The sequence below is a fragment of the Mytilus edulis genome, chromosome 14, assembly GCF_963676685.1.
Source record: "Mytilus edulis chromosome 14, xbMytEdul2.2, whole genome shotgun sequence".
Lineage (NCBI taxonomy): Eukaryota > Metazoa > Mollusca > Bivalvia > Mytilida > Mytilidae > Mytilus > Mytilus edulis.
In genome coordinates this window covers 61,465,495-61,492,904 of record NC_092357.1, presented here as the reverse complement: position 1 = coordinate 61,492,904, position 27,410 = coordinate 61,465,495, and the positions used below count along the sequence as shown (strand labels likewise).

At 33.1% G+C, this 27,410-nt stretch overlaps 1 protein-coding gene across 2 annotated transcripts in view; it reads right to left on the bottom strand.

Annotated features, from left to right (window-relative positions):
• The window catches only part of LOC139503322 (von Willebrand factor D and EGF domain-containing protein-like), a 69,699-nt gene extending 42,289 nt beyond the window's left edge, over nucleotides 1-27,410 (bottom strand). The window contains exons 1-6 of one of the 2 annotated variants that reach the window (XM_071293094.1): nucleotides 27,262-27,410; nucleotides 7,985-8,151; nucleotides 6,836-7,061; nucleotides 5,227-5,286; nucleotides 2,907-3,139; nucleotides 2,309-2,380 (exon numbers count right to left, since the gene is read on the bottom strand). In XM_071293094.1, the coding sequence (XP_071149195.1) occupies nucleotides 2,309-2,380; nucleotides 2,907-3,139; nucleotides 5,227-5,286; nucleotides 6,836-7,061; nucleotides 7,985-8,151; nucleotides 27,262-27,331 (828 nt within the window). In that variant the 5' untranslated portion in view covers nucleotides 27,332-27,410. The remainder of the gene's footprint in view (nucleotides 1-2,308; nucleotides 2,381-2,906; nucleotides 3,140-5,226; nucleotides 5,287-6,835; nucleotides 7,062-7,984; nucleotides 8,152-27,261) is intronic. The other variant, XM_071293092.1, reaches the window with a different exon arrangement.

Genomic DNA, 27,410 nt, shown 5'->3' with positions numbered 1-27,410 from the left:
CCTAATGAACATTTTTCCCCATGTCAGATTTGCTCTAAATGCTTTCGTTTTTGAGATATAAGCCAAAAACTGCATTTGACCCCTATGTTCTATTTTAAGTAACGGTGGCCATGTTTTTTGACGGATCAAAAATCTAAGCACACACTTTGTGCAGGATAATCTAAAGAACTACCATGCTAAGTTTCATCCAAATCCCTTCAGTAGTTTCAGAGGAGAAGATTTTTTAAAGTTAGCAAATATGATGAACAAATTGTGAAAAATTGCCATTAAAGGACAATAACCCCTTAAGGGGTCAATTGACAATTTTGGTCATATTAACTTATTTGTAGATCTTACTTTGCTGATCATTTTTGCTGTTTACAGTTTATCTTTATCTATAATAATATTCAAGATAATGACCAAAAACTGCAAAATTTCCTTAAAATTACCAATTAAGTGGCAGCAACCCAACAATGGTTTGTTTGATTCATCTGAAAATTTCAGGGCTGATAGATCTTGACCTAATGAACATTTTTACTCGAGTCAGATTTGCTCTAAATGCTTTCGTTTTCGAGATATAAGCCAAAAACTGCATTTGACCCCTATGTTCTATTTTAGGTAACGGCGGCCATGTTTTTTGACGGATCAAAAATCAAAGCACACACTTTGTGCAGGATACTCTAAGGAACAATCATGCTAAGTTTCATTCAAATCCATTCAGTAGTTTCAGAGGAGAAGATGTTTGAAAAATTGTTAACGACGACAGACGACGACGACGACGACGACGACGACGACGACGACGGACGCCAAGTGATAAGAAAAGCTCACATGGCCTTTTAGGCCAGGTGAGCTAAAAACAAGAAACAAGAAACACATATAAATTACATCAACAAACGACAACTACTGTACACCAAATTCCTGACATTGGACATGTGCAAACATGTATGTTTAGTATATATTTTGTTTAGGAGCCAGCTGAAGGACTCCTCTGGGGGCGGGAATTTCTCGCTGCATTGAAAACCTGTTGGTGACCTTCTGCTGTTGTCTGCTCTATGGTCAAGTTGTTGTCTCTTTGACACATTTCATTCTCAATTTTATTCATCAAGGCATTTCAAAAGTTTTATTTTTAAGGTAGATGGGGTGTCTAAATTATAATCCATAGAATTTTTTGATAATTTGCCAAAATGTAGTTTATATCCTGCTTGTTTAAAAACATTAATAAAAAGAATGGGTCACCGGACTTATTTTCACACTACAGGTTGTGCAAAATTGTCAGATTTTGTATAGATTATGCATGGAAAACCCGATTTTGCGCCATAAAACAAAAACTACACCATAGGATTTTGAGATAAAATATGAGAAGATAGCTCCAATATTATGCTTTCAGATAAGAAAAAGTAAAAATGGGATCACCGGACTCGTTTTCTTGCTACATAGTAAAATTGGTAAATTCCTAACACATTCTATTGTAAAAGTAACACTATCTGAATTATCTGCCCTTGCATTTGAGTTGCCTCCCCTTATTTGGTAAAGTTGGAAAAAATGGAATCAAACAAAAGTATTCGTTTTTTTGAAAAATACAGCCATAAATATAATAAAACATGGCATTTTCTATATCATAATGAAAATTCTTACACATGAATTACCTACTAATCTCAAAATGTGCACATTCTCTTAAAGTTCTAGACCTTGTTTTCTTGTATTTCAAAATCCAAGATGGAGGAAGACACCCTATCTACCTTAATACCAATAAATGTAATATTCATGACTGCACTTGCTTTCCTTTACAATGTCACAAATAAAAACAAGGCACATAACAACAACAACAGAAAAGCTTCAAATACTAAAGTTCATGGTTGAGGTATAAAAATTAAATTGTAAGAATAAACAATAATGTGTCCTCAGTACACGAATGCCCCACTCGCACTATCATCTATGTTCAGTGGACCGTGAAATTGGGGTAAAATCTATAATTTGGCATTAAAATTAGAAAGATCATATCATAGGGAACATGTGTACCAAGTTTGAAGTCGATTAGACTTCAACTTCATCAAAAACTACCTCGACCAAAAACTTTAACCTGAAGCGGGACAGACGGACGAACGAACGACCGGACGAACGAACGCACAGACCAGAAAACATAATGCCCCTCTACTATTGTAGGTGGGGCATAAAAAGAAATTTTTGATGCTCCAATAAAATTGAAATAAAAGACAAATGTCCCGGCTTGTACAACATGTACAAATGACAAATTCAGAAATATTTCTGACATAACCCCTTGAGAAACACAGGTTCCGGTTCATCATATTGATCTCACGCCAATTCTAACCTGTATTCCCAAGAACAGTAACTCTGAAGATTTGCTTTGTTTCTGATGAACTGGCATAACTTCACATGCAACCTAAAATGTATAAAGAAAATTACAATTAGTTTAAAAATGCCATTGAATTATCAACCTTATTGCTTTTTGGAATATCTATGATACTGGTGTCCAAATTTTATGCCATATAACTATGCACTTGCCACATGCAGGTTTGACAACCTCTGAGTTGTTGACATGCTAGTAATACTGTAAATGAACTACTTAGATTTATACTCAGCCGCCAGTCTTTAAAAAAAAAGATGTTCAACTAAATGAGAAAAAAGATACCCTCCCCCTTTCAATATGTACCAGATTTGCACTTGCATAAGCAACACTACTGGTGCACCTGAGTTTACCATAGTTTTTTTGTGGAAACTGTTTTGTTTAGCATTTGGTTTTCTATGCTGCATTTTTTTTTTAATTTCTTCATCTTTTCACTGATTTGATTTTTTTTGCAATGCCGTTATTGTCAGTTTTTCTTTGGATTTCTGAGTTTGATGTCTCATTGGTATCATCTACCTCTATTTCATTATAAAATTATTCAAAATTTGGTACATATACTTACATAGTCCCCAGTGAGAACATCTTTCCCCAGAACCACTTGATCTCTAGTGTCTGACAGGAATTTGAACTTAATAACCGTAGATACACCATTCCTGATCCTGATCCAGGTCACAGAGAAGGTTGGCTTATGTTGTGATACAGTGATGTTATTCACATCAAATAAACACACAACTGACACCCTATCTGGATATTTTTTCACATGTAACTTTGGTTTAGAAATCTCAACAACAACATCTGAAAAATTATAAATATATCTTAAAATATGTGCTGAAATACTACCATCGCTTAATTATTTGATAAAGTTCTGCTACCTTTTTTGAGAGTTCCGATGGGGGTCCTTTGATTACTTTGTATTCATTCGGAAATTGTTCTGTGTTCTTTGTATTTTAGCACACCAATATTTCCGAATCTTTAATTTTCAGCCTATTTTAATACGACCGCAAAAATTTTAATTTTTTGGTCGTATATATTGCTATCACGTTGGCGTCGTCGTCGTCCGAATACTTTTAGTTTTCGCACTCTAACTTTAGTAAAAGTGAATAGAAATCAATGAAATTTGATATGCTTTATCTAAATATGTACTTTGATTTTTGATTATGGGCCCAGTTTTCAAGTTGGTCCAAATCAGGATTCCATATCAAGTATTGTGCAATAGCAAGAAATTTTCAATTGCACAGTATTGCACAATAGCAAGAAATATCTAATTGCACAATATTGTGCAATAGCAATTAATTTTCAATTGGAGTTATCTTTCTTTGTATAGAATAGTAGTTGATAATATATGTTGGAAATTTGCCAGACATGACTATGATGTCATTTTCTATTTTTATTTGCCAATAACTTTATGTAAATAACTTCATTGGAAATTTGCCAATATAAAATGTTGCTGATGAAGCTTTTTTTCCTTATCTTATCTAAAATGTTTTTAGATAATGTATGTTGGACATTTGCCAGACATGAGTATGATGTCATTTTCTATTTTTATTTGCCAATAACTTAATGTAAAAAAATAACTTCATTGGAAATTTGCCAATATAAAATGTTGCTGATGAAGTTTTTTTTATTGTTTTATACAATAAACAATGCATATTCACTTTTACTTAACTACCAACCAATCTTTACCATTCAGTGATAACAAGCACTTTATTTTACATTTTAATATTTTATGATGTATTTAAAAGAGTAGTTATTGTTGCAAACTCCATTAGAAATTTGAATTGATATCAGTTTTGGAAAAAGGGAAACGGGGATGTGAAAAAAAGGGGGGGTTTAAATTTTTCTCATTTCAGATTTCATAAATAAAAAGAAAATTTCTTCAAACATTTATTTGAGAGGATTAATACTCAACAGCATAGTGAATTGCTCAAAGGCAAAAAAAACCTTTTAAGTTCATTAGACCACATTCATTCTGTGTCAGAAACCTATGCTGTGTCAACTATTTAATTTTAGATTTAAAAAGTTTGAAGAAGAAATCTTTATTTGATTTGTAAAATCTTGACATTTGTTTTGTGTAAAAAAAAAACCATGTAATGTCAAAAATTTGATCACAATCCAAATTCAGAGCTGTATCACGCTTGAATGTTTTGTCCATACTTGCCCAAACTGTTCAGGGTTCGACCTCTGCGGTCGTATAAAGCTGCGCCTTGCGGAGCAGCTGGTTGTCTTTTATTATGTTTTTCTCCATCATTTTCCATTAATTTGTCAAACAGAAGAAAATATTGCTCTTCAACTTTGTACCTTATTTGAACTTTTTTAACTTTTTTTTTCCCTTTCCTTTCAACGCCAGCGCTGAGTCAGATTTGTAGAGTAAACACGCTTCAGCTATACAAAATTGTATGCCTAGTACCTAATTTGACAAATTTTTTTGCACGTCTTTTTCAACATGTTCAAAAATTATCTTTGTTATTATATGTAGCTTAACTTGTTACTGAGATAATTTTTTTTGAAATAACAACAAATAGGTTAATCATTTGTTAATTTGCTAAATTCATAAGGGAATTCAGAATTATTTGCACTAAACAATTACTGAGACTCTTAGATATTCATTCAATTTCAGCAAATAAGGACTAACATTTTTCAGTATCTGGACATGTGGTCATAAAAATTACATGTATTGCACTAAAACTCAGAAATCAACCAATCAATATACTGGATTTGGAACTTACATGTACACTCAGAAATCAACTAATTTAATTACTGGATTTGGCACTTAGACTCAGAAATCAACCAATCTAAATACTGGATTTGGCACTTAGACTCAGAAATCAACAAATCTAAATACTGGATTTTTCAAGAAAAAATTTTGTACTGACATTACTTACCAACACATTTTTGCAAATGAAGCACATAAACCTGTCCAACTTCACACACCACATTTATCGCTGCAAAAATATAAAACAACTTGTTAAAATACATTGAGGGAATGTGGTAAAATGATGTGAAATTCAATAAGCCTCAGTTCACCTAGGTTGGTCCCCTGTGTAAAACATTCAGTATGCCTTCGGAATATACAAATATTGTCAAGAATTTCAATAACAGCCGGGAAACAGACTACAGTTCACCAGACCACTTTTAAGACAATTTAAGAGGTTTCAATCCTTTTTAAAGGTCATAGGTAATTTCAAATCAGATTTCATGTTGCAAGGTTTACAGAGAAGCACTTCAGATACATACAATTTATATAGTACTATTTCAGCAGAAGTAAAAAGATTAATACTAATAGACCTGTTGTATATTCCACCTTATATTTTTTTTGGCTTGCCTAATGTCTAACATGTCTAATGGAAAATTTTGCTTTGAAAGGATGATCTGCAAATATTTAACAAACTGACACAATTATCTCCACTTTGTCTAAAAGCTGAGACAACTATAACTATGTTACGTATACAGTAGTCTCAGCTAAGATCTAACATCAGTGACGGATCCATAAATTTTCATAAGACTAAGTGGGGGCCCACTGACTGCCTGAGAGGGTGCCTGCTCCAGTCATACTTCGGTGATTCCCTATATTAGCACCGAGGCTCCCCCCCCCTTAATCTGCCTCTGAGAATCTACATGATCTATATGCTATCAAAATGTAAAGCATCTGCTATTTTAGTTTGAAGTTGTACATTCATTTGTATCTGAACAATAAATTGTAATTCAACTTGTATGAACAAAAATTTTAAGGGGATTTGTTTTATACAAGTTGAATTACTTGAAATATCCCATCATTAGTAATTATGCTGTGGTGAATTTCTGGCCATCACTGCTGTACCCCTTTTTTGACATTTTTACCGATTACGTCTGTTTGTTTACAAAAATTGTGAAGGCCTGCATGGACGTAAAAGTAAGCCGTTAATGAGTAATTAGTTACCTGCAAAGAAGTTTAAATGGTTAATTGAAGTAAAACTATGTTTAATCAGAGACATATAATACAATACAATTATTATATGTCTCTGGTTTAATAATTGACGGATAGCGATTATTCCGACCTAAACACCACTTTTTAAAAAAGTTGGAAAATATGTTGCATTCCTGGTGCTTCTCTCGCAGAGATAAGCTCTATTGTGATAGTCGAGTTTGGTATATATTTTTACCCCCGTTGATAGGATTTCAAACTCCTGTGATTCAACAAAATATGCCTGTACCGAGTCAGGAATATGACAGTTCTTGTCCATTCGTTTTTGATGTGTTTTGTCATTTGATTTTGACATGTGATTATTGACTTTCCAATTAGATACTCCTCTGAGTTTTTGTGATTTTACTTATTCTATCACAAAACTGATAACCGGAAGTCTCTATTAGAAGTTCTAAAACAACTTCCGACGAGCAAATGTACAATTTCCGAAAAATATTAAACGTCTATTTTGAACATTTCTATGGGGAAACGATGTTTCGGAATTCTTACGTGTGTGTGTTTCTCATTTAACTTAGTATTCGAGTAAGTACCTTTAGTACAGTATGCAAGATCACATCCTTTTGTACTTCGCAGACGATATGCAAAGAAATCACCACAGTTTTTAACGGTAACTGGAAATTTTAGTCCACAACATTCTAATTCCCTTCCTGGTACCTCAAACGATGCGCATGCTTGTGTTCTTATTTTCTTTCCGGGAGAAGGTAATCCATCTGCTGGAAGAGGAAGCCAAATAGGGGCACGTGTTCCACAACCGTGCTGAAAATAAATTATTAGAAGTTGAAAGTTTGTGTTACAACTTTCGTCTTATTCTATGTTTTTTAAAATTAATAAAAATCGAAGATAGTCTATTTGATATTCAGTTATCATCTGTTCTGTAATATTTGAAAGTTTGATTTTATGCCGATTCCATACAGCTTGGAATAATACGACAATAAAATCGATACGATTTTCGAGTGTCAATTCCTGTCAATATATAAAGTGTGTCACAGTTGCTTGAAGGTATTATTGTTTGACCAGAAAAGAAAACATTTCATAACTACTTATCCATCCACAAAATAAAATTGAGAAAGGAAATGGGGAATGTGTCAAAGCGACAACAACCCGATCATAGAGCAGACAAAAACTTTGAGCCGAAGGCCACCAATGGGTCTTCAATGTAGTGAGAAACTCCCCGACCCGGAGGAGTCCTTCAGTTGGCCCCTTAAAAAATATGAATACTAGTTCAGTGATAATGGACGTCATACTAAACTCCGAAATATACACAAGAAACTAAAATTAAAAATCATACAAGACTAACAAAGGCCACAGTCTCCTGGCTTAGGAAAGGCGTAAAAATGCGGCGTGGGTTAAACATGTTATTTTTAGATCTCAACCTCCCCCTATACCACTAGCCAATAGAAAAAAAAACAAACAAACAACAATACGCATAGTAAAACTCAGTTTAAAAGAAGTCCGATGTCTGTTTTGGTTGCTTACACTATAGATGCAGATTTTTAAGTCTGGTTTTCGAGATAATTTTTTAAATTTACCTTAAAGTTTTTTTTTCATTTTTTTACAAAATGAGGACGATGGTATAATCCTAGAAATATTAAGTGTTCGGAATGGACCTCGAGTTGATAATTATAGCTGAAACGATATTAATTACTCATATTCCAACATAGAAGGTTTCCTTTACTTACCGGAATACACGTGGTTGGCATTTCTGCATCCGATCCGTTAATTTTAAATCGATACCATCCATGCTTGATTCGATTATCGCACAGCCGACGTTCGGAAGGTTTTGCATTGTAGTAAGGTGATCGTCGATAATCATCGATAACTGTATACCTTTTTTCTGAGCATGGGTCTATCTTGATTGAGAAATAAAAGATAAATGATTAGTGTCTCTTTCAAATCAAAACTGAATAATATTATACCACGTACCCGTGAACATTGCATAATCATTGACAGATTGAAGATGGATATATATATTGAATCATAAGTTTATCGCTTTAAGGCGCTTTCTTAATTAGCATAAGATTTACTGAATCAGATGTGTTGTAGTCAAATGTTATCTTAAACCATTTCGAATCGGGAAAGACTATGGTATAAACTAATAGAGAAAAATGAAATGACATAATTTTGATATGAGCGTCACTGATGAGTCTTATGTAGACGAAACGCGCGTCTGGCGTACTAAATTATAATCCTGGTACCTTTGATAACTATTTACACCACTGGGTCGATGCCACTGCTGGTGGACGTTTCGTCCCCGAGGGTATCACCAGCCCAGTAGTCAACACTTCGGTGTTGACATGAATATCAATAATGTGGTCATTTTTATAAATTTTTGTTTACTAAACTTTGAATTTTTCGAAAACAAAGGATTTTCTTATCCTAGGCATAGATTACCTTAGCCGTATTTAGCACAACTTTTTTGAATTTTGGATCCTTAATGCTTTTTTTTTTTTATAAATTTCCTGTTAATAACAAAAGTTTAAATTTTTCGAAAAACTAAGGATTTTCTTATTCCAGGCATAGATTTCCTTAGCCGTATTTGGCACAATTTTTTGGAATTTTGGATCCTCAATGCTCTTCAACTTTGTAATTGTTTGGCTTTATAAATATTTTGATATGAGCGTCACTGATGAGTCTTATGTAGACGAAACGCGCGTCTGGCGTACTAAATTATAATCCTGGTACCTTTGATAACTATAATAAAATATACATAGTTGAAGGTAAACTACCCTTCTTTAAGAGTAAAATAGTCCGACAGATAACCAATCTATCTGTCTGTAAGACTAGGATACTTCGAAAGGAGGGTAGTACACCTAACCTAACAATAACTTAAAACGGTTCATCTAGCAAGCAAGCTAACCAAAGATATTACCTTTAGCTACATACTCATTGAAATCGGCTGTAAAGATAAACTTGATCAAGCTTACCTTGAAAACAAGTATCGAAACCATATGATAATAAACTTTCAACGGTATTTACAAACGAGGTGTAATGCAGTTGTGTGAGTATTTAGTGAGGGTCTGGATGGGCGTATCCTTCAACAATGTATATCTTATTATGTCATTTCATTTTTATCTATTAGTGTATACATTGTGCCCATTATTCACTATCATTTGAATAATCATAGCATCATCCAATGTTCCCATATTGTTTATATATCCGGCCTGTTTTTCTCTATTTTGTTTACCCTGTAAACCCCACACCAGAGACATATACAACAAAGTATATGTCTCTGCCCATACTGACCCTCATATTTGCTTAAGACAAAGGTTTAAAAATGTATTTAGATAAATTTTATATAAAGATGCCAAATATTATTTTTGTCCCTCGGTATCTTATTGGTACTAAAAGTTAGAATGTCTATTTTTTTTTCCAAATAATTTTTACCTAAATTATTCCCCCATGTTGAACCCTTTTCAACCTGGATAAAACCCAATGCACAAAATATAAATCCCTCGGTGAAACTACTGTGTTATAGCAATTAATCTTATATTATAAATTTTATATAAAGATGCCAAATATTATTTTTGACCCTCGGTATCTTATTGGTACTAAAAGTTAGAATGTCTATTTTTTTTTCCAAATAATTTTTACCTAAATTATTCCCCCATGTTGAACCCTTTTCAACCTGGATAAAACCCAATGCACAAAATATAAATCCCTCGGTGAAACTACTGTGTTATAGCAATTAATCTTATATTATAAATTTTATATAAAGATGCCAAATATTATTTTTGTCCCTCGGTATCTTATTGGTACTAAAAGTTAGAATGTCTATTTTTTTTTCCAAATAATTTTTACCTAAATTATTCCCCCATGTTGAACCCTTTTCAACCTGGATAAAACCCAATGCACAAAATATAAATCCCTCGGTGAAACTACTGTGTTATAGCAATTAATCTTCATCAAATGTAAATTTCAAAGGTGACGCTAATTACCAAAATTAACATTACAATTTACATTGTAAATTTCAACAAACATTTTGAATGACAGCTAAACGGTTTGGCCAAATAGTAAGTAAATGTCTGATGCATTTGTTGTATTTAAATAAATGCAGTATATTTCGTCTTGTAATCTAAAAATGACATTTTATAGAAAGGTACTTTTGTACTTTTAAATCAATGTTGTTTAATAAAATTTATAATTAATTTATTGAAATTTATATTCGCTACGTAGTGTTCTTCAGATATGTATTTTACTCCCGTAGATGGTCAATATATCTATTCAAACATCATGAGTTTCGATTCCATACGAATGCTTATCTTTTTTATATACACAAGTACACACCCGTGATATCGCGGGTCCGTGACTGAATTAAAGTATATAACTATGCCTAAGCCTTATTTTAGTAATTAGTATTGTCATCTGATAAAGTCATGTCGATTATAAGATACAAAGTTTTCTCTGCTTTTAAATCTTTCTGTTTGAACCCGTCGACCTGGAACTTATCAATTATTGGTAATATTAATTATTTGGAAAACAAAAGGTCCTGGCCATCCAGGAATGGAGTATTTTTTAATCAACATCATTGTCCTATATTAGTTATCTTAGAAAGTCTTGCTGATTGCTGAATAAAACTACAATAGGGAACAATTTGACAATGATTGAATTTAGTAATGTCAGCCCTTTGATTATGACCCGTGTATAAAGCAAAAATCCTAAATACACCGTTTGGTGGTGCGCCTGTCAAATGCGGAACGTACAGATAAGGAAATAGTTAACAGGTGAATATACTATTGGTATCGGTATCGGATTCGACCCGGAACTTGTTAATTATTGGCACTATTAATTATGTGGAAAACAAAAGGGTGTAATTTTTAATCTACACCATTGTCCTATATTAGTTATAAATAGAGTTGAATTCTTTGATTTCTCGTTTTTACCCGATGACGGCTGACAAATTGGACCTCGTAATTTTAGTATTATAGATTACCAACTTTTAATTTTGGTGCCTTGAATTTTCGACTCGATCAAAACAGTAAAGAATAAAATGTCGGCAAATAAATATACTACATATTTTGCATTGGCTAGAGGTATATATATGGGAGGGTTGAGATCTAAAAAAAAAAAAAAGCATGTTTAACCCCACCGCATTTTTGCGTCTGTCCCAAGTCAGTAGCCACTGGCCTTTATTAGTCTTGTATGATTTTTTATTTTAGTTTCTTGTGTATATTTCAGAGTTTAGTATGACGTTCATTATCACTGAACTAGTATACATTTTTGTTACGGGGCCAGCTGAAGAACGCCTCTGGGTGCGGGAATTTCTCGCCGCATTATATATATGGAAGTGTTTAACGACCTTGACTGGCTTTTCAGCCTCGCACGGTCGGCTGTTGTCTGCTCTTTGATCGGGTTGTTGTCTTTTGACACATTCACCATCAATCGGAACAACTCGGCCTTTCTGGTTGCACGAAGAAATAACTATTGTACTGCGTAGCGAGAATGGCCGAGTAGTTACGATTGATTCACCATTTCCGTTCTCAATTTTACTTTCGGTATTCTGCTAAAGTATAATTTTGGTTTGTTTTAATCTGTAATCTTAACGGACGATGCCGCAGCATTGTTAGGTTTATGTTTAGGGTTAGTTAAAGTATAGTACAAGCAAGACAAGATGGACATTAAGGTTTATGACCCCTTCTGTAGCCATTTTAGTACGAACTTTTCAAACTTCATGCAATTGTATCAAAACTACAGATTTAATGAAAAATAGAGAAAGGCCATGTTGTATCGGTACATATATCAATTGGAAACTTGATGCAAAGCATTATTATTTACTGTTTCATTGAATTTAATAGAAAAAGAGTACTTTGTGGCGAACAAACCAAGATTTTTATAGAAAATCCACAGCCTTTAACGCATGGATTTTTGTTGTAAAATTTGAAACATAGATTACTCACTTGCCTTTCTATGATGTGCTAGTGTTTATTTCTTACAAAAAGTTCTAACCAACATGTAAATTTCAAAATACCTCGTGCTGAGTCACTAAAATCGAGCGCACCCTAAAAGGTACTTGATTTGGTCCATAAACCAATAGCTACATAAATAAACTTGTTTTGAGGAAATCATTGCTAGCACTGCATGCAATAATCTTATATCTATCAGTCATCAAATTGCCAAATATGAGAGTACACTTGATAATGGCTGTGGATTTTCTATAAAATTTCCATATGTTTAGCATTGAATCAACATAAGGGTACATTATCCTTAAATGGACAAGGTCATCGAAGTGTATTACTCATTACCCATACTGGATTGGCAAGGTCATTACAGGGTAAAAACCATACTGGATGGAAAAGGTCATTACAGTGTACTATCATACTGGATGGACAAGGTCACTATACATTTACACTCATACATGAGTGACAAGGTCATTACAATGTACTATCTAAAACTAGAGGGACAAGGTCATTACAATGTACTATCTAAAACTAGAGGGACAAGGTCATTACAATGTACTATCTAAAACTAGAGGGACAAGGTCATTACAGTGTACTATCTAAAACTAGAGGGACAAGGTCATTACAATGTACTATCTAAAACTAGAGGGACAAGGTCATTACAATGTACTACCTAAAACTAGAGGGACAAGGTCATTACAATGTACTATCTAAAACTAGAGGGACAAGGTCATTACAATGTACTATCTAAAACTAGAGGGACAAGGTCATTACAGTGTACTATCTAAAACTAGAGGGACAAGGTCATTACAATGTACTATCTAAAACTAGAGGGACAAGGTCATTACAATGTACTACCTAAAACTAGAGGGACAAGGTCATTACAATGTACTATCTAAAACTAGAGGGACAAGCTCATTACAATGTACTACCTAAAACTAGAGTGACAAGGTCATTACAATGTACTACCTAAAACTAGAGGGACAAGGTCATTACAATGTACTATCTAAAACTAGAGGGACAAGGTCATTACAATGTACTATCTAAAACTAGAGGGACAAGGTCATTACAATGTACTATCTAAAACTAGAGGGACAGGGTCATTGTAGCTAGTATACTATCATACTGGATGGATGTACCACCCATACTGGATCGACCAAGTTATAACAGTCTACCACCCACACTTAGATCTTGGGTATACATCTCTTTACATAATATCTATAAAAAAATTTAAAGATGGTAAATTAATAATTATATGATCAAAGGTTCTGCATGGTAATTTATAGTACAGACACGAAGATTTAAATAATTCGTGACCTGCGCACAATTAATCTTTATAACTAATGGCTACTTCATAAAAAGTTATCTTGTCAACATAATCCATTAAATGACAGAGCGAAGAGTATTTATGAGTATACATATGTATAATTATGTGTTATGCAATACACAATTCATTATGGTTGATAACAATTGGGGTGAAATTTCATCGTCAAAATATGCACTTTATTTGATACATGCAGATAGAGTAAACAGTCGAAAAGTTTAAATCGCACCTAGAAAAATAATAAATTATAGCAGACTTAAAATTTAAAACAGATAATTTGGAATGAAATTTGATTGATAATAACAGAGTACTTAGTTTAAAAAAAAAATTTATTATGTATTTTCTCTATACAATTGCAGACAAATAAAATGAGGAAATTGTCTGAAAAAAGACTATTTACCGGTTAATAGAGATTTTCAAAATCTATGTACTAGATACGACCTATTTCCTACACAGCTACTTTTGCATAGGTACTATTTCTGTACTTAAAATCTGTAGTACTAGAAATTTACTTTTAATATTTTACTTTAAAATTATTGTAAAATTTAGATACTTGTATTTTCCAGTAATTGATTTGTACTTAAAATGTTGGTACAGAAATAATACCAACAATGATCACAGTATTCCATGTTTGAACATCATAACATTATGAGATTTGAAAAAAAAAAACTTTCAAAATGCTGAAAATTTAACCGTGCAACCAAAAATCTGAAGTACTTAAATTTCAAGTACTGTAAAATAAGGTACCTTGATATAAAAATAATTTTAAGTAACAAAATAGTACTGAATATTAAAAGTAGATTTACAGTACTACTTTTAGTACAGAAATAGTACCTATATGCAAAAGTAGCAGTAAACATTTTCCTGTAAAAAGGACTATTGACCGGTTAACAGTTTCAAAAGCTATTTACGTGATATAAAATATTTTCATTTTTTGAAAGCAAACCATTTTCCTGTACTTTCTGTATATATAAAACACTTATTTACTGGCTTTTCGGACAGTATCAACTTATTGTCTCTCTAAATACCAACTAGTTCACTCTGCTTTGCTTCCGAAAATAGTTGGTTTCTTGGGGAACATGCAATACACTTGCTACTGCCCTTGTATAGCTTGTAAATATAAGTGTAGGATATAAGTTACACATTACCGGATCCAGACTTTTCCGATGCTCTAAAATCCATGGAGGGGAAAACGATGGTCTTTAGAAGAAAAAATGTCCAAGAGCAGGCCAGGGGTCAATCTAAAGTTAAGATATAAGTCTCCTATCAGGGGATCTTGCTACAAAAGTCCAACTTGTATTGATTGTTATAGGTATAAGGTCGCGAATAATGCTCCATGTTACTTGTCCTGGTTGATATAGGTATATGGTCGCGAATAATGCTCCATATTACTTGTCCTGGTTGTTATAGGTATAAGGTCGCGAATAATGCTCCATGTTACTTGTCCTGGTTGATATAGGTATATGGTCGCGAATAATGCTCCATGTTACTTGTCCTGGTTGTTATAGGTATAAGGTCGCGAATAATGCTCCATGTTACTTGTCCTGGTTGTTATAGGTATAAGGTCGAGAATAATGCTCCATGTTATTTCTGTCCGGTTTAAGTAACTTATGCATGAAATGGTTGATAACAAACTGCTTATATAATATTCGAGGGAGGTTTCGTGATAGAAAATTGAGGTAAGAAAAGCAACGCCATTAACAAGCAACACGGACATGTCTAGTGAAACTGTGTTTCTTATATATCCGGCTGTACAGGCAGGGGCGGATCTGGTCAGTTTAAAAAGGGGGTTTCCTAACCCAAGACAAAAGGGGGATTCCAACTATATGTCCCCATTCAAATGCAATGGGAGCACTATCATTTTGACCAGAACAATGTTGACCATTGTTTACCAGTAGATGCTGAGTATAATTATAGAACACAGATCAAATACCACCAAGAAAGTTTTTATCAAGATTAATTGCGATATGTTCATGTTGTGACATAGTAAAATGTAAATCAAATTATATGAGTGTTATATTAATGGATATATTGACTTGTTTTATCTTTGCTGTTATTAAATGTGTAAGATATTGTGGCATTATGTCAGATATAAGAAATTAGAGGCCCCACCGAGATGGTAAATGGTATATAATTATTTTTCTTAAATGATAGATTTAACGTTTTTGGTGTCAGAAAAGTCAAACAATAGTCTGTGTCTTTGTCTTAACTTGTTTACTCATAAAATCGTTATTTACCTTTAGTTAAAAATATCAGTGATAGTTGAGGATCAATAAGGGGGTCCTTCATTTTTGTATTCTTTCTTTTTCTCTATTCCTTTTTTCACCCATTGTCTACTGTTTTGTTCCGTTGTTCTCTAAAATCTATACGCCACATACAGCATGTACAGATTATCGTAGATTTATATTTAGAATGTAGTTATACTTTTCGCCAATCTTTACACTATAAGATTGAACGAGTTTCTGCTATTCGCAATCAGCCCAAATTTAAGACTGGTGTTGTTTATAGAGCTTGTAAATTTAGAAACGATCCACGTTAGTAGCTGTTTGCCGTTTTTCGATTTTATTATAAATCATGCCATTGTTATTATCTTAACTACATGTTGTGACCTTTAAAAGCTAACTTTACATAAGGGGCTTTGCTCATTTATAAAGTCGGCACGGTGTCCTGTATAGTAGTTTATATTCTTGTCCTTTGGTCTCTGGTGGATATAGTTTATCATTGGCAATCCCACCTTATCTTTAGTTGTTTTAATATTCTATTTAACACGATTGTTTGCGGATCGATTTTGTTTCTGTCACATGCGTAGGAGACGGGGGAGGCAGGGGATTAAACGGTGCTTTGTTTTTGTCCCTCTTCCACTTTGTTTTGGTTAAAAATGAACTAATAGAGAACACCGCCTGAATACACTATTAGACTATAAAGATGATAAAAGTTTATTATTGTTTTTTGGGGAGGGAGCTTTTCACCTTCATAAGTTTGTGCTCCCGAGTGTCTAAAAGGATGACATGCCCTCTATATTTCTACCTTGTGAATTAGCGCGTTAAAAGTCCTTGTCCAGATATGCATGTCAAATTTGCCACTGGACGTTAGACACTAATTTACCATCAGCATTAAGATAATATTTATACATCTGTATTTTAAAGGTTAAATCAACGAGAATTGATGACAAAAGCATGTCTGGATTGGGATTACAGAAAAGAGGAGTGTAGATGGGGTTTGTGAAATAGAGAATATAAAATGGATCAAATCTACAGAAAGGTGGATCAAGAATAGAGAAAAAAATAGGGCAAAAAATTAGAAGAGCGAATGACTGCATGCGTGCTAAAATATAAAAAGAATAGAATAGTGGGTAGAAATATAAAGAACATTAAAGAATTACCTAAAATTAAAGTATACAGAAAAGAAATGCCCTCAATCAGACCCTCAGTGTATGTTACCGAATTTGGCATTCAAAAAATTTTCAAAATGACTCCCAAAACAAACGTAAAACGATTACGAAGAGGTCGAGTTTAACACCGAACAAACAAAAACAATGGCAGAAATAACATGGCCAACATCTGCTTATATAAATAGGATACATGGTAAAATTCTCTAAATATTTTATCAATTTTTGAAATCTGATTAAATATTCAAAATGTATGACGAGTTTTCAAGTGAGATATGAGCGATGTATGAACAATGAACTACAATGTAAAATGCAGCAAATAATTTGAAAAACAGAAAAACAAAGCAGATATGTACGTGGAATACACGTGTTGAAACAATAACAGACCCACAGATAAACATTGAAAAGTAATTAGTCGATATTGACACTCATTATCATACCAGAGTGGAAAACGGTAAAACCAGGAGAGGTGTAATGGAACGGTCACATGGAAAAGTTATTGGAATGAATTAATATTTACAATTTTAATATAGTTTAGAAAAACAAAATAATGGAGAACTTGACTATACCAACTTTTTTAATATTGCAAAAACAAACAGTTTAATGCAGTCAAGACGAATATCGGGTATAATATATTCTTGAATAATCGCTCGATCTCAATGTAAGATAGCAGATCTGCTGTTTAGTGTCCATACTTTATCATCATGTGTAAGTTGCATGTAAATTTTGAAACAAAAGATTCTGTTTTTACCGCATCATAAATACTCGTTCGAACTTTATTGGGGAACAACGTTAAAAAATAAAACAAAAGCTATTGACCTGAAATATAATAACGTTTCTAATATGACGTCCTTATTACGCTTTGAAAACAAAGCCGTGTTCTAATGAGCAGAAAATATGTTTGACACATGCGCACTAACTTACTGTTTAAATTAACGCTATTTCCATCGTTTTCCTTTAAAATATATACATTTAGGCAGCTAACATAAACTTATAATATATAACAACATATATTTATCCTGATCGTAGTTTTTAAACTTATCAAATATGAAATGCAATGCACAGACTCCTCGAGGAGGAAACGGGAACAGCCAAACATTTTTACGGTAATTTCGTACGCTTCGACCTATAAAAATACGGTATTTGTCCTATTAGAATCGAAATATTTCCTTCATGTCATGCTCTATGCTCATTTTAACATGGGTAGGCATTATATTTGACCACATTTTACACCTCGCTAACGCTCAGTGTAAAATACAATCTAATTAAAAACCGATCTCTCATCGCTCCTGTTTCTGATATGTCGCGTGGGAGATCTAACGAAACCGGCTTTGAGGTCACATGTGAGTGAACTAAAAGTTATGAATTTATAAAGATATGCAAATGAGTTGACGACCTATTGATAAGCCAATCAAAAAAGTTTATGAATTATTTTGACTGACGATTTCGTCGTAAATAAAATGAGTTACATCCCTTTGCCTTACGTTAAACTTCCAAGATCGTGGAAGACTCAATTTCATTGGTTGAAAAAGACACACCTACGAGGTCACTCACATGTGACCTCAAAGCGGGTTTCGTTAGATCTCCCACGCGACATATCAGAAACAGGGGCGATGAGAGATCGGTTTTTAATTAGATTGTGTAAAATATCGACAACTATAATGCCTACCCATGTTAAAATGAGCATAGAGCATGACATGAAGGAATTATTTCTTAAACTTTCAATAGTATTTTTCAACGCGCTGTGAGTGACGTACATAACAGTTTTGCACCTGCATAAAGTCGAAGAAGAGGTTAAACTTATTAAGAGACTTCTTCGTAGTAATCGGCAAGTAATTTAACCCTTTAAAACCTCAATGCGTGAAATTTCTTCTAGTGATATAAGATTATACATGTCTGTCCATGATAATACGGTTGTATTGAGATGTTCAAGATTGCAAATATTTGGTAAATCGAGATGACCTTTCCTGACCTGAGCCTCGTGGTAACGTGTAACCTGGTTGTTAATTGACTGAGTATTGGTTTTAATGTATGTATATAATATTTCATATTCTCCTTTGATTCTGGAGGAGCGTTACACGTTGCATTAAAAAATACAACTGGTATATGTTTTATCTTTTTATCAAAGCCACGAGGTCACGGAACTAAAATGACGAATTATTGAATTGCATGGCTAAATTGTGTATATGTTATTTAATTCCCTCTCGTTTTTAAACATAAATAAAACTTGATGAATTAAGAAAGAGAAACTCGTTATAATAAGGTAAATTTATTTGCCTACTTTTTCAAGCATGTATATACAATATGTCCTGCCAAGTTCTTTAATAAAAATAAATCAATTTCCGTGTGCTTGTCTATTTTTTGTAATTTATATTTTGTATTTTACAATGAGATCGGTGAGCGAGTCAGGAAAAAACTTGCAGATTTCTTTCCCCATTGTATACATTTGTTAATTAAACTATGGTTTCACTTGCATTCTTATCAACATTAAGCAAATAATTTAATTCAAACCATTGCTTGGGTTGGCATGCACTCGAATTGAATAGTCCGAAATTGCTCAGACGTCAGAAGGGCTGTTTAGAAACATAGTTGGGCCGTGGTCCGCGTACCAATCAGGAACTGCGAAATTCCGTCAAACGGTCATGAAAACATTATAGCGGAGCTTTTGCTCATGTTAAAGGTCTCATGATTTTTAAGATGAAGTTAAATATTTAAAGCAATAATCCTTTGATTATGTTTTGACCAGTTCGTATACGAATTTAGTGTCCTAATTTTATACATCACACACATGTCCCAAACAACACAAAATTAGGAATTGGACATGAAAAAAAAATACTATGCATTTATCACATGTAGCTCCATAAGGGGGTACATGGTCACCTACGTTTGCCTTTGTTTAATAGAATAGAGGATAATTGGCATACATTGAGTCCTTGATAAATAAAGGATTCATAAATAAAGGACACTCATCTAAACCCTCATTTATCAATGAATCTGAATAAATCTTTATTAAATGACCCGATACCAATTTCTTTGCTAAATACCATATATATGCATTGATCAGAATAGGGTTTTCTCTCTGATGATATCTATAGTCTTAATCAAACATTTTAACATGTTCAAATTTAAATCTAGTTCAAAGAAGATTTAATAGTTAATTAACCTGTTAACGACGCAGTTAATGACCCGTTTAAACACTTTCAATCTGTGAACGCTAGAATATTTACAGTTTATTAAACACGTGTCAATTTTTATGGATACATTATCGGGGCCATTATTCCGAACACAAATCGACACATATAGATGCATTAGATATGGTATAAAAGTTTAAGTTTTTTTAAATGTAAATACACGAATAAAGTACAAATGCAAACAAAATTCTAAACAAAAGTGACATATTAAAATATAACCAAATCTTATAGAACATAAAATCTGTTTTTGAATGACTGATTCGTGATAAAGAGTTATATATGTCAAGATAAATTTTGAACAATAAAAAATGAAAAAAGAGAAGTTTAAATGGATTGTCAATGCAGACGTTAAGAGTTGGACTCATTTATGAATGAAAAGGAAAATCGGTGTGAAAATAAACGACGGTAGTAGATTGGTATCAGCACTTCAGCAAACGGGAATGATTACAGCGGATTCCATTGAGTGTGTAGCAAAAGGTAATATATTTGGTTAGCTTCCTTGTTAGCTGAACCGTAAAGTCATTAGAAGATCTGATTTACTACCCTCCTTTCATTGTAGCATAGTCCAACAGACAGATAGATGGGTCTTCTGTCGGACTATTCTATTCTTAAAGTAGGGTGGTTTACCTTACCTAACAAAGACTTCATGGTTCAGCTAATAAGTAAGCTAACCAAAGATATTACCTTTTGCTACACACTCAATGGAATACGCTGTAATGATTGTTGAGTCTGTTAGTCTGTTATCCGCAACCAATGAGCTGACTTGAGTGATATTTTGTTTAATCATAATGAAAATAAGTAGATGAGATAGGATTGCCAATGAGAAAGATAAAGTGGAAGTAAGCAATTTAAGGTAACCGTACTACCTTCAACATTGTAAAACAAAAAACATACCGTATATAGTCAGCTATAAAAGACCGATGCTTACATCAACCACATTTTTATGTATTAACTGTGTTTTCTATTGATTTATTATTTTATTATTTTATGTTTCTTTAATCACTCTGTAATGTTTATGTCATGTTGTAATTAATGTTATGCTCTTAATGGGCCCTTTGATTTGGAAAAATAAAAATATTGTATTGTATTGTATTGTATTGTATTGTATTGTATTGTATTGTATTGTATTGTATTGTATTGTATTGTATTGTATTGTATTGTATTGTATTGTATTGTATTGTATTGTATTGTATTGTATTGTATTGTATTGTATTGTATTGTATTGTATTGTATTGTATTGTATTGTATTGTATTGTATTGTATTGTATTGTATTGTATTGTATTGTATTGTATTGTATTGTATTGTATTGTATTGTATTGTATTGTATTGTATTGTATTGTACTGTATTGTATTGTATTGTACTGTATTTGTATTGTATTGTATTGTATTGTATTGTATTGTATTGTATTGTATTGTATTGTATTCACGAATTTAATTACCGAGAATTCTCAAAAAGGAGGAAGTCGTACCCATCAAATGGAGAAACTGTGGCCAATTGCAATAATTGAGGTACAAGATAAGTTATCTTTGTAAAGTCCAACATCACCAAAACCTGCACCGAATTATATGGTTTGCAGTTTCAAGCTAGCATTTTGAAAATTTGCTTTTTTACCCATCGATTAAACTATTGTGTTTGTAGTCACAAAGTTTAGTATACGGCGGTGACTTCTCTCTTCTGTTCGGGTGTCGCATTATCCTGTAAACTGTCACAGTATCTTGTGAGAAAGCATGTGTGTCGGTCTTGTTTAGCAGAGTCGGATTTAGGGGGGGGCAGGGGGCCCGCCCCCCCTTTTTGGGAAAAAAAATGGTTGCTTATATAGGGAATCACTGAAGCGTGACTGGAGCGGGCCCCCTCTTAGGTCAGTCAGTGGGCCCCCCCTTATGAAAATTTCTGGATCCGCCACTGTTTAGAGCAATGTAATTAACATATAACCATCATAATTACATTTTTAATATAAGATTGTGTTCTAAGAAGTATATAATCATTTGATAATAGCATATTAGTTTGCGTTTTATACACCTCTAATATTTGCCATTGGACATAAAGCACTAAGTAATTAATCTGCTTTCATTGACCCCTTATTTAATTCGTATGCTTATATAAAAAAAGAAGATGTGGTATGATTGCCAATGAGACAACTGTCCACAAGAAACCAAAATGAAACAGACATTAACAACTATAGGTCACCGTACGGCCTTCAACAATGAGCAAAGCCCATACCGCAGTCGGCTATAAAAGGCCCCGATAAGACAATGTAAAACAATTCAAACGAGAAAACTAACGGCCTTATTTATATAAAAAAAAAATGAACGAAAAACAAATATGTAACACATAAACAAACGACAACCACTGAATTACAGGCTCCCGACTTGGGACAGGCACATACATAAATAATGTGGCGGGGTTAAACATGTTAGCGGGATCCCAACCCTCCCCCTAATCTGGGACAGTGGTATAACAGTTCAACACAAGAACGAACTATAAAAATCAGTTGAAAAAGGTTTAACTCATTAGATGGACAAAAATACAAGTGGACGTGGCCATTTAGGGATATTCAAATCAACCAACCAAAATATTACTCTTGCACAACAATCTAAATAAATGTTTTGAAAATACCATGGCGCATAACGGTCAGCAAATCAAGATAATTAAATCTCTAATTTATTCGATTTTTTATTTTTTTATATGTAAGAAGTGAAATTACTTTCATAACAGATTTAAATAGATGTGAGGTCTACGAATTTTCCTTTTGTTCCTAAACGAGGGCCCTCATGGGGTTTTTGATTATGTGATTACTTGGCCGTTTTTTTAATGATTATTTGATTATTAAGCCAAATATTTCATGATTATTTGATTACCTAGGACTGTATTTTTAGTTTATGATTATTTGATTACTAAAGATAAGCAAATATTTAATGATTATGTGATTATATTGGCAAAAAATGGTGATTATGTGACTACTAGGACCCCCCCCCCCCCCCCCCCCCCCCCCCATGAGGGGCCTCCTAAACGTACGCGCTGATAAATCTGATAAGCTAAAGTGGGCGATTATTCATGTTCTTCTAAATGACAGTTTGACCATTTTTATTCAAGTGTTAACACTGAACATGCATAAACAAACTGCAAATCAAACAATTTAATATTTATATAATTGTTTCGCATTTGTGACATTGAAAGGACCACACCAGGGAGGTAACGACCAGGTACAGAGGATCAAGGCTATCGTAAATTAAATGATTAGTAATACCTATGGTAGGTATAAGACCAATCCACTTATTCTAAACCAGTTATAGAGAATTTAAAACAGGCTACAATGGGTTGAGATCTCACAAACATGTTTAACCCCGCCGCATTTTTGCGCCTGTCCCAAGTCAGGAGCCTCTGGCCTTTGTTAGTCTTGTATTATTTTTATTTTAGTTTCTTGTGTACAATTTGAAAATTAGTATGGCGTTCATTATCACTGAACTAGTATATATTTGTTTAGGGGCCAGCTGAAGGACGCCTCCGGGTGCGGGAATTTCTCGCTACATTGAAGACCTGTTGGTGACCTTCTGCTGTTGTTTTTTTCTATGGTCGGGTTGTTGTCTTTTTGGAACATTCCTCATTTCCATTCTCAATTTTACAATAGACTACATAAATACCGCAATCAGATAGGACAATCCCGCCCGCCATACTGCGAATGTACACTTTCTACACAACTAACTGTACAAGATACAACCAAGAACGAGAAGAAATGAAAAGACAGCTGGAGATTCATAGCATCCCAATAGATCTCCAGACACTTCTAGCACCACCAAAGAAAGATACATACGAGATAACAGCGAATATAATAGGAGAATATTTAAAGAGTTCAGGGTGATTCCAAGAAACACTAAGCACTGAAGAATTCCGATCCTGCGCCTAAACAATTTAACCTAAAGTATACAATGTGACATTACCCAGAGAAAATACAGTAACAAGTAGAAACAAGAAAGCACAAAGATACCAGTTGTGTCAAACTCAATATTTACCTTAGGATCAGGATCAGTGAACCCAGGAATATGAACAAGTTACTTTGAACGGACCAAAGGCAAAATACTATCGTAACAATTAAGTCATGAAATCGTGTTCAGCGTCATTGCAAGACCTCATAAGGTTATTATAAATTCACTTTGTAAAATAATTAACAAATGTCGAGAAAACAAAATTAACGTTTACCATAATATTAACGAATGCATGTCAATATATTGTATGGGTTTTGGTCTTTGTTGATGGCGTACTCTATGCCATACTTGCTTACATCCACGCCATTGGTCTCGGTAGATAGTTAATCATACCACAATTACTTATTATTGAAATCATCGAGTTATAGTGAAAGAGCACGATTACTTTAAAAGACTTTGTCGCTACCTCTTATAATATGACTTGACTTGACTGACACATATATATCTTATGCGGAGAATGCATGGCGTGGATCTTAGAAGCCGCTACGTTGTTATCCTAATGGAACTGATACATAAATCGCTTGTCAAGTAAACAAAGGTGTGTGTAACTTGAATAACAGTAGTATGTTTAAATAAGTTTTTGAAATTTTCCTTGTATATATTTATTTTGTCAAACTCTCGACTCCCCCCTTTTTTTTTACATTTTTGAAAATTGTGGATTTTTATCTCAAAAGTTGTTGGCGTCTACTTGATATTTATGACTTTATCAAACTTTCAAGAGACAAATTTTCGTGTATTTCAGATTTAAGAAATTATTGAATGGAGGTCAATAACATTATGTATACACTGTATATCTTTGAAGATAAGAAAAACAACTTGGGTATATTTACTTTGATGATGTGAAAGCTGTTCACAGAACCTCAAGTATTTGACTTCCGTAAGTTTAAGACCAATTAAGGTCGTAAAACTCTTGCAAGTCCAACAGAGAATTGTATCTTTTACATATTTTTAAAAGATTCAAATTCTTATGAACTTTATATCTTAAATTACCCATACATAAAACGTTAGTTTGATGATAAAACCTAATGACAGTGAATTTGAAATATAATAACCTCACGAGTTTTATAATAGAACAAGTACTACATGACCCGTTAAGTTAAGATTTGTTCCTCGAACGGACGGATTTTTCTACATTTCCAACGATATATTAGTATAATGATTGGTTATCTTAACTAAAGTGGTTTTATGCATATACGCCAAGGTATGTTTTTATCCCCCGTTTTCATATTGTTTGTGGTTCAATTCTTTTTAGTATATATTATGTAATAATTTAAACACCAAAAACAAAAAATAAGGAGGGAGTGCATTTCCCCAAGCGCCTGTGTGTCGAAAAAGAGGAGATGAAGCTAACTCGAATAATTACGGCGCCTCCGGAGGTTAATGTAGCGATCGAAGTGAGTGAAATATAACGACTGGATTATTCGGGTTAAGGTGAAGCTAGAATCCCCCCCCCCCCCCCCCACCAAAAAATAAAATGCAATATCCATAACAGCGCACGCTTCCCGCGACAACGTAAACATCAATGCATAAGGAAAACAAACAGAAAATTTGACAAAACTTTAAATTTCATGGTTGTAGCATAAAAATGTAATTGTTAGCATTGAATGGGCATTGAATGTTTCGTTTTTGTAATTTATAGGGTCGTAAAAGCCTCGAGCATGTGCACCCCCAATATATTTCAACTAGAAGCATTTAATTCTTAATTAATGGCTACTCGACCACTTAAATTGGCAACTACAAATATGGTACTTAATGAAACCACTTAAAACTCTGTACATACTGATTTATTTGAGCATTTTTCTGACATACTTTTAATTAAACGCTATATTTAAACTCCGTGTAAATTTATTATAATTTCATGTAATATTCGATAAGGGAACACTGATATGCATGATAAAATTAATGTAAACAGCAAGTCTGCATAAATAGTGCATTTTACAGCCTGTTTTCACTTTAGATAATATATATAATCAGTTCCCTAGAGGAAAAACCATACATGGCAACCGTTTCGACAATGTTTTACTAGTTGCGAGGCGAAATCTTAAGATTGTTCAAATTCTGTTCACAATTTTTTTTTGAATGATTAGCGATTTACGCTTTCTTCTTTTTTTAACAATGCGTATTTCAAAAGTTTGCTGATAAACAAAATGTATTCAACAGTTTCAACAAACGTGGATTCATTTCGTTTCTTTATATATTTATACCATTATCTTTCTTTTTCTCTGAACGTTTTTGATAATTTTTTATAAAACGTTTTTGAAATTTTTTTTATATTGGTAAAAGATTAATCGATAATTACTTAGCCCAAAAGTAAAAAAAGAGGTGTTTTTATTTCTATACAGCAAATAGAACATTCAATCTTTTTATTTTATTTTGGGGTTCATTAAGAGCATGCACATCAAATACAGCGATTGCAGTAATTGAGTCAACAATAAGACACTAAAGGGGGGCTTTGACTTATAGCAGTTAATTTCTGCGTCATTTGATCCCTTGTGGAGAGTTGTCTCATTGGCAATCATACCACATCTTCTTTTTATAATAACAATATATACATAACCCTTAGTCAGAATTACAGCCAACCTAAAATAAAATGGCCGAAAAAAATCACCTCAAATATTGTATTTATAATTTTCAGGATATGAACGATAAAAAATATCCTCTCCCATTTTCTCCTTTTTTAATGAATACGTGTCCCTCGCTCTGAATTCAGTTATATTTGCTTTTGTCTTCATATATTCTATTCAAATCACAGGCACTCGTCTCAGAATTTTTTTTTCCTATATACCGTTATATAAAGGTATATAAATTTTTTTTTCTGAGACGAGTGCCTGCGATTCAAATTCAATCTTAATTGATATAGGTTTGATCAAAACACATGGACGCTTAGCGTATGATGCAAAACGTTAGTGCAAGTTTTAAAAAAATTGTTTAAAAACTACTGCATGCATATGCATTTCATAATTTTAAATTTAACATTCAATATATATCTACTCTATTAATCACATAAAAGTTCATAACCTTTAATAGTAGATCCAAATCATTTTTTTTTTAATTCGTTGTTTAAACAATTTAATCATCTGTAAACTATACTGTTGACATGAAATTGACAATATCAACAAATCTAATTACAAACTATTGTCAAATCAAATATATCAAAACTAAAAATAAACTTACCGCACTTGTGAAACTCCCATAAGTTTAAAAACACAATTGATATCTTGTATAAAAGTAAATAAACCTCCATTATAAATGATGATACCAACGTTATGAATCCAAATTGTATTTTAATCACAAATTCTAACACATCTTTTTCAAAATTTTCA